General features: G+C 38.2%; 1 protein-coding gene across 1 annotated transcript; it reads right to left on the bottom strand.

Moving 5' to 3' along the window:
- Positions 1–3,093: 3,093 nt before the first annotated feature.
- Positions 3,094–8,924, bottom strand: PSMA5 (proteasome 20S subunit alpha 5). Its single transcript, XM_075195967.1, has 9 exons — positions 8,794–8,924; positions 8,241–8,307; positions 7,189–7,315; positions 4,997–5,064; positions 4,620–4,727; positions 4,434–4,492; positions 4,204–4,306; positions 3,737–3,823; positions 3,094–3,304 (listed from the first exon to the last, which is right to left on the bottom strand). Exons 1-9 carry the CDS (start codon positions 8,820–8,822, stop codon positions 3,227–3,229), a joined length of 726 nt encoding a protein of 241 aa, XP_075052068.1. The 5' UTR covers positions 8,823–8,924; the 3' UTR covers positions 3,094–3,226.
- Positions 8,925–9,231: the final 307 nt, after the last annotated feature.

Below are 9,231 nucleotides of genomic sequence, written 5' to 3'. Positions count from 1 at the left end.
AAATGCGCATCAAGGTATCTTTGAACTGATTAGGGCTCCAGACGCTCGTGGTAACAGCGGTGGATTTTCTCCGTACTCTGAGACGATAATCTCCCTGCACGGCCCTCCAGTTACTTCTGGGTACCGGTTGCCAGGTAACGGGTCTCAGTTCTCATTGGGACCCTGCGCGTTTCGTCGTAATGACTGGAGCTGAAAAGACTAAAGGGTCTATTGAGAGAAGTGTCGTCCAACTGGAGGAATTTGGCCATGGAGTGCATAGTTAACTCCTCCCTCCAACCACCTACATCTCCTTTCCATCTTCCCAAACATGAAGCGTACAGCACTATCTGGTTCACTCAGCATTTAAGGAAAATGAAGAGTGGGAAATACGTCACAACTGCCCCACATGTGGATACAAAACATCTTTTACATAAAAAATTATAAATCAAGTCAAATTATTATGGGTGCACAGTTTGTGCAAATTCTGCCATATTTACAGTAATACACTTACAGTATACTAGTATTACCAGCTACCAATCAAACTTTCACAGTAAATCCTTTTTGAGCCAAACTATTTTATAAAAATAAATACAAGCAAGGTATTTGCAATATCAAAAACAAAAAAAGTATGGGATCTCCTACTTGTCTATCCAGAAAATGTTGAATACCACAAATTACACCATAAATAATAGCTATTCAATTTCATAAAGAAAGGAAGGACAATGGGTATTTTTTAAAACGTAGTTAACAGGCTTGGTGCTCCAAACTATAAAAATAACTCTTATGCATAAAAGTATAAGTACCGAGCATTGACAGTAATAGATTCTCTACCTGTACATCTTAATGTACAAACTCCTCCATTGGCCGACTCTTTTCCTCTACTAGATTTACACAGCACCCTTATGCTCACTGATCCCATCATTGCTTCAACAGATACTTCTGTGTCCTACTTGTGATGGACAAACTCTCAAAATAGTCAAAAGCTCAATTACCAAAACAAAAACTGCTACATTTTGTAGCTTCAGATATTTCTTCCTCACCATATATTGCCACGTTATGTAAATGCCTCCGTTTTGTATCATTAGACTGACACTTGAATTTAGGATGAGACATTTGAACTAGTGGAGAAAAAGCAGGGTGCTGTATGACTGAGCAGCAGTGCCCAATAAAAAAATATATTTCTTTGTTTTAAATCCAAAGTCTTTCAATCTGAAAGAAACTATGTGATGGGCAGTATCAGCGACATCTGAAGTAAGCGGCCAAAACACAGGGGGCCCGATTCATCAAGACACACATTCTGAGCGTAACCTCCTGTTCAGTATTATACTCATGTATTTAGGTTTTGTGTATTCCTGAATTCATCAAGGATCTCATGATATGTGCTAGATGAACGGAGTAGCAGAGCGATTTGTGCAACGTAAAAACTGGCATGGATGAGCGGCCCCTCCTTTAACCACAACATATTCCCACCTGCAAAACTCTCCTCGCCCACCCTCCCAACACTAGTAAGTCACCACTAACCAGCATTACTCTGCCATTCCCACACTTTGCCTAACAGACCCCAGTCCCTTTCTTTTGTTCCCCTCCCCGAACCCCACCACCTGTCTGCCCCGAAAGCCATGGCATACACTTATTCCCCAGTATATGTAGGCTCACCATATACGTTTCATTCCACTTCTTTTGATATGTGACCGTTTTGAAATTCAAAGCCTATATATCCGTATACTTGTTGTTCATCACCTATTTGCCATGTTAAAACCAACAAAAAGAAAGTTTTGTTGAGGGTAAAAATAAGACAAAAACCCCCAAAAACCTGGCATAGCGTACCACGATGTCTGACTGTGTAAGTGTTCCGCTACCGAACACACAGCATCTAGGCATTTGGATTGCCTGCTTGTTATAAATAGGATGCTTGCGCTTATTTTGCTGGGGAAGCCGATAGGGAAAGAGAACAAGAGAGTCTGCTCTTAGGATAGGACACCTCCATAGGCATATATTTTAATGCTATATTGCCTCAAGGAGGGTGCTTACTCGACTTTGGTTATGGATACAAATACAAAAAGTTGGGCTAAGATACACAAAGTAAAGATGAATGTATTTGCAGGGGAGCTCTCAGAAGCTGAATTTGCATAATCTACCAGGGTTTCGGTTTTATTTGAATCCCACAATGTATTTGACCCTTCATGTAGGAGACCAATAAAATAATTTAAATTAATGAGTACACTTGTGTCTGCGTTTCATTTACATGTTTCTTTGGGACACTACAGGCCGCATCATGGGCTTGCAGCCATTGAGTATGCTTGTGTTTGTAGTACTACACGTGGCAGAATGTTTTATTGCATTAATGGATGCTATATGGCAAGTTTTATTTAAATTATGCTTCCGTGTTACACACTCGCTCAGAGGAAGGGGTATATGGGATAACAGTGACCAGTGGCACTGTGGTCACAAGGCATGGTTCCACTTTTCAAGGACAGGTCGCCCTCCTCGCCAACTGGCACGGTTTCAGGCATTCTGCAGAATGCAGTGTACACCCCAAAGAAGTCCATGGGATAAAAGTCAGTAAGGTAAGGAGCATAAAATAAGCACGCTCATTTCTTATAAACAAAAAATATTTTTAAATAAAAAACACGAACATGTTAGTGTGGTAAACCTTCAAATTACTTTGTTACCCTAATATTCCTCTTAAATTCCACTCCAACTCTTGCTGAAGCCCCCTTCCCACATCCCTCACTCTCCTAACATGATATTATATAGGTCCCAGTGCTAAGATTTGAAACCAATTAAGCTGCTGTGGTATCACTAGCCAGTGCCACCAACCCACACACTCTGCCACTCACATTCTGATTGCTCAGACAGAATCAGCAACCTCCAAACATAGCTGTGAGCATTACTGACATTTAGTCAAGTATAACCGCTTCCAGTATTTTGTGTATATTTTTGTATCCAGTAATACACAGCATCCAATATATATTATTGCCAAGTAGTGGCTTCACATGCTCTTTAATAAAGTTATCCCATTGTTTACATAACTTTCAAATTGCTCCACTCCCATTTGAAGTTTTCAGCTATACATATTGCATTACCCATGAATTTTAATACAGTACAACTCTGAAGAGTAAGAAAAAGGTTTATTTTAGGCAACTAGAACCTGCGTCTATATACAGACACAATAATAAAAAAAAAAACTCAACGCAGGAACTGGCAGCTGTGGTCCGATCTGCTCTGGTGAGTCTAGTGATTATGCTCAGATGTCTTTTATAACCTCTTCCATCTCTTCCTTGCAGTACATGTGAAACTTCTTTCCAGGCTCTATTGTAGCAAGCTGCAAAAGGTAGAGAAGAACAGTTGTGGGTGGGCGGGGAAGTTCAGGGGGAGATGGTGTGAGCAGCTGCTGTGAGTGTGATTGATGTCAACAAAGAATCTCTTCCACTGCTATGCCCCAAATATAGCCACTTGCAACCAGAATAGCTTATTGGCCAGACCCGCCTCCCCACAGCAGAAAGAGAGGATCAATTCTGTGCTCTATAATAGGCTGGAAAATTAGAGCCAAGTTTTTCAGATAGTAGAAGAATCAGTGTCCACTTCCTGCACAAGGCAGGAAGCATAAAACAGAGAAGATAGTTTAAACAGATGGTTAAGAACTAAAAGCAAGAATATGTGCATATTAACAAATTTAAATTCTTTCACTTCACTCCTGCACTATGAGTGAGAAAGGCTGTTTGACTCATTTTAATCTATGAATCACAAATTATACCTCAATGTTTGTTGCGTTCAGCTTCTCTTCCATGACCTGCTTTAGGATTGTGAGTGATGATTTTATGGCTTCTTTCAGTGTCATTGACTTTAGAGAAAAAAAAAAAAAGCAAAAGGGCTATGTTACATTACTGAAAATTACATTACTCATCAACTTGTTAATCAATCTACTTGTGTCTCTCCATAGTTCACATTGTATATAATACATATGCTATACTTTATTAGCTCTATTCTAAAGTATTTTAATGACTGTAGTCTGGTCAAAGTCTTCAGCAGCTCAATGTTTTCAGAATTTATAAACGGAGGACAGAGTTATACATACGATTCTATATCCAGCTGACAGATTTATAAAAGTAATTAGAAAATATAAAAACCTGTTTTCATAATGAAAATGCTCGACTGCATTTCTGGAGTAAAAAATGCTTTTGCAGTGTGCTTGAAACACAAGACACCAAGCTTTAATATTACCTTATGATACACCTCCTGCAATGAGCTCTGTGCCCCTTCAGAAGCAGACCCAATGGCCCGAGCATCACACTGCACAAATGTCCCAGAGGGGTCCATATGAAACCTGCAGGACATAGAGAGGACATGTAAGGAGACACTTATGCGCCAAAACAAATACAGGATTTTGTGAAGCCGTATGAAAAAAAATCAAATACAAAAAAGAGAGAATACATTTTATATGGAACACTTACAGCTGGGGACCTTTCTCATCTGCTCCACCAAAAAGCAAAGCAACTCCAAATGGGCGACTCTAAAGTAAAAGTAGTGACAGGATAAACAAGACAAATCTACACAAAACATTACTGTCTGAATAGAAAATTGATGCAGTAAAACAAACATCATGCCAAAAGAACTGTATCCTTTGCTAAAGCACTTGCCATGGCTCCAGGATCAGCATCCTCCTCCCCAAATTGTAGTGCTAGATTTGACACAGCTTGCGTGACACTCTCCACAGTCATCGTTTCATTATATGTGAACCAGTGATTCTGGAAGGGGCATAGCAATGGCAATTTCAGAAACAAAACACACTGTGGATCTTGCAAAATAAGGAATACTTATACATACAGTAGTCGAAGCGGAAATTTAGAAGTGGCAGTATGGAAAATGTAACCGGAATGTAAGTAAATGGAATATGATACAGTGAAGGCAGTAGGCGACATATATAAATATATAATTATAAATAAGAGTGCCCTTATTTAACACGGATGACTCAATCTTGTAATAGAATAATGTCATTTAGAGCGTTTTTTCATACCTGTGTTTCAACTCTAGCTTTATCAATTAATGTCTTTGCATCAGCAATTAATCCACTCATTGCACAGCCTGTATAAAAGGACAATAGAGACACAAAGGAAGATAGTCAAAAGTTGTAAGACGATATGCTATACAATATAAAGTTAGAAATATATATTATATATTTTATTTTTTATTTCCCAGAGAATACCTCACCATAATAAAGGCCTATACTAATCTAGTGGTTCTCTCTCCATTTCAGATACAGAATGCCTTGCGAGACTGAATGCTTATCTGTACTGCTGACCCACCCAATGGCTTGAATGAATATGCAGCCATCTCAACGAAGGTAATGATGTGGGTCCTGATGGAAGGAAATGGCAATTATGGAAATGGGTTTTCCGAAGGTGAAGAACCCCTTTAAGTATTTTTTAAGTTCCTTTATGGACACGGGTCCTGGAAGTTGCCATTTGTTTGTAAAATAGTAGCCATTCTTAGTGCTTCCATGGCTCTAGCCATATCCTTTACAGTCCCAGCTGCACACTTTCTCACTTCCATGTTGCAGAGTAAAAAGGCAGATGCAAAAAGTGTATAGCAAGTCACAAAACGTATGTGACCATGGCAGTGTACTAATCATCATCACCATTTATTTATATAGCGCCACTAATTCCGCAGTGCTGTACAGATAACTCATTCACATCAGTCCCTGCCCCATTGGAGCTTACAGTCTAAATTCCCTAACATACACACACAGACAGAGAGAGACAGAGAGACTAGGGTCAACTTTATAGCAGCCAATTAACCTACTAGTATGTTTTTGGAGTGTGGGAGGAAACCGGAGCACCGGAGTCAACCCACGCAAACATGGGGAGAACATACAAACTCCACACAGATAAGGCCATGGTCGGGAATTGAACTCATGACCCCAGCAACTTTTAGACCAGTGATGTGCCACACTTACAAACATAAATGCCAACTTGTTTTTTGGTGACACGCTGCAATTTAAATATTGGAATTAATAAAATTAGAATTGCGCATAAAACAGTTCTTGAACAACCAAAGTGAATTTCATTTATAATTACATAATGTTCACAAATACTGACAATCTTCACGATGTACCTAAAACTCCACCCTGGGGGACATATTTACTAAACTGCGGGTTGGAAAAATTGGAGATGTTGTTGCCGATAGCAACCAATCAGATTCTGTATTTTTTTTAGAATTTACTAAATAAACGATACCTAGAATCTGATAGGTTGCTTAAGGCAACATCTCCACATTTTCAAATACGCAGTTTAGTAAATATACTCCTAGCGTGCAAAACACAGCATGCAAGTCTCACTATTTGCATAAAGAAAATGCAGTCTCTTGCTCTATTGCATTTTTTTTTTTTTGCAATCATGCATGTTGCATAAGGAATTATGTAAGAAGGACTTTTCGGAAAAATTGTCAATTTAACAATTATTAACATCCACTTCTAACAAGAGTAAAGGTGGAACCATATAATTTTGCACTGTGTAACAAGTCAGTGAAACATGGACGCAGCACAAAAACGCTTTACAATCACCAAGTCTGCTGTTAGTCAGATTCTGACCCATAAATGCTAATCACAAGAATAATAAAATTATTGAAAGTGGTTTGATTGTAGCAAATAATCTATGCATGGGTCATTATTTATGAACCATATGTAATTGGAAATTAATAAATGATGATGATGAAACAACAAAACACAACCTGTGTGTAAATAAACCTAAAAGTTTCCATAGATTTAAGGCCAGCATTTACTAGTTTGTGCCATGCAGTTTAATTCCACATTCATTAACACTATTATTTAAATGCTGCTCTTCTTATGATGTTAAGACACTCATGACTAATCTCTCTGACTCTTAAAAGTATTTCCTTGTGATTGACAAATTTGTATATAATTGCCATGAATTTACTTCTCCACACATGAACTAATAGCCTATGCATTCAGCACTCTACTATAGTTTATCTTGGTTGGATAACGATTAAAAATTATTCATTGTATTACATGACTTTTGTATAGGAACTATTCTGTTACACTGTAATTGTCTAATTGCTGCTCAAACCATGCAATACAATAAAACTATTATTCTTTACCATAATTGATTATGAGTGCTGTCAGATTGTCAGTTTATTATTTTTCTTAATTACATAATTATTTAATTTTTAATGGCAGTGTAAGAACATCACCTATATGAGCGTCTATTTCTACAATTTTCTCGATGCTGGCGGGTTCCATCAGAGGTGATGTGATCCGTTTCTCAACTGCGAGACATACCCCTTCAGATGTCTGGATACCAATGGCTGTAGAGCCAAGCTGAAAACAATTGTTGTTTCAATGTCAACATACACCCAAATGCAGAGCAATTTAATGCAATAAAAATCATGTTCAGCATGCTTAACCTAATGCATAATTTCTGATCACAAATATAAAGTTGAGGCATCGGACCTATGAATGCATAAGCTGTGTATGGCCATATAGTTAACTTGTAGTCCAATATAAACAGTAGAATAAAGAATAAAGATGATAAATTAATGTAGTGCTCCATAATATAATTACGTAAATAGATAAAACTGCCGTGCATTAACATGAAAAAGTTAAAAGTAAAAAGGAGGGGAGGTTAAGTTGAAAAATGCAATAAATGGATCACAAGATCAAATTGAATAAACACTAAATCAGCTCCAATTGCTGCCAGCGCTTAAGACTGTTTGCCTTCACAAAGCCAATTCCAAATTCAGGTGGTCAGAGGTGTGAGCAAACATGTAATGGAGAAGCAAGACGCTAGATCAGTACACCACAATATGTACATCTGTTGGTGCCAGGCAGCAATAACTGCCTTAAGCTTTCCATTTTAAGGCCATCAGTATATTGCAGCAGGACTGCATCAGAAAGATCATGCAGAGTAGCTGTCGCATTTTCCATTGACACTATTTTTTGTAAACATGGAGGTTGTTGGGTTATTACATACTGCCAACAGTGCAAATGCTCACCTGCTGACTTGATATTGCATCAAAGTCACATAAAGATGTTAAATTCAAAACTCCCTGCACTGGACAATCAAATAGATACTGATAACACATTTCTTCATCCGAAGGGTAGAAATGGGTTAACAAAAATCATGGAGGTAGAGATCCCCTTGCATCCTGCATTGATTTTAATTACAAGCTCAAAAGTACATACTTTCACTTTCTGTTCTGGAAGGAGGAGCAAACTTAGTAAGAGTGTATCAAGTTCTGATTACCTTTATAGCTTCAATGGCATATTCTACTTGAAAGAGTCTACCTTCTGGTGAGAATGTGTTTACCCCCCTAAGGAGAAAAACAACATACAGGTTATACACAATTCAGTGAAAGAAAAATAAAAAGGAATTGAAGAAGATTAAACTATCTACAATAAAGAAAAAAAAATTGTGAAGAAAAAGTCTACATTCAGTTACAAATAAGTTTTTGAACAATTTACCTGAACCAAGCACGTCTTAGTTTCCTTTTTCAGGAGCAGAGACATGCTTAAATAATATACATAGGACTTCTGCCGCACTTGTCAATCCATGTAAATAACTTCCCACCCTTCCAGACATATCCACCCATGGGCACATAAAGCAGTTATCGCCCATGTAAAAAAAAATAATATATATATATATATATATATATATATATATATATGATCCACTCCATGGAAGGTCTGCATGACATGGATAATCATTGAAGTCTTTGTCATATCCATTTGATATTCGACATACTGCAAAACCCATTAAGCAACATATTATCACACAGTTAATCACGCAGTAATCTCACCTATCATACTCGGACCGTGTGAGAAACATGCCGCTATTAGATGCTGAACTCAGACACAAAACCAGGTACAAGCGCTGCTAACTCACTGGGGCCTACAACTACCGGCACCCAACTCGCATGCGCGATACAGACATAACTGATTGGAGGAAAATAGCGGCACGTGACTAGAACGTCAACGACACGGGAAGGGGAGCTACAATGCATGATGGTAATTGTAGTGAGAAGAGATCAAGAGGAAGTGCAGCACCGACCCTTCTGGTTTGAACAGTTCTTCCGCATGTTTTAGATGTATCAATAACGGCGTTAGCGCAAAATATGGGCAACTATTTTTTGGACAGAATCAGGTTCTGCCCCCCAAACTTCTTATTTAGTTAGCCATGCCGGTATAGGCATATAACGAAAAACAGTTTGGTTTGGAATTTCCCATTTACATTTTAA

This window comes from Mixophyes fleayi, chromosome 2 (assembly GCF_038048845.1).
Source record: "Mixophyes fleayi isolate aMixFle1 chromosome 2, aMixFle1.hap1, whole genome shotgun sequence".
NCBI lineage: Eukaryota > Metazoa > Chordata > Amphibia > Anura > Limnodynastidae > Mixophyes > Mixophyes fleayi.
Note: the sequence above shows the minus strand (reverse complement) of the source record. Positions and strands in the feature narration are given on the sequence as shown.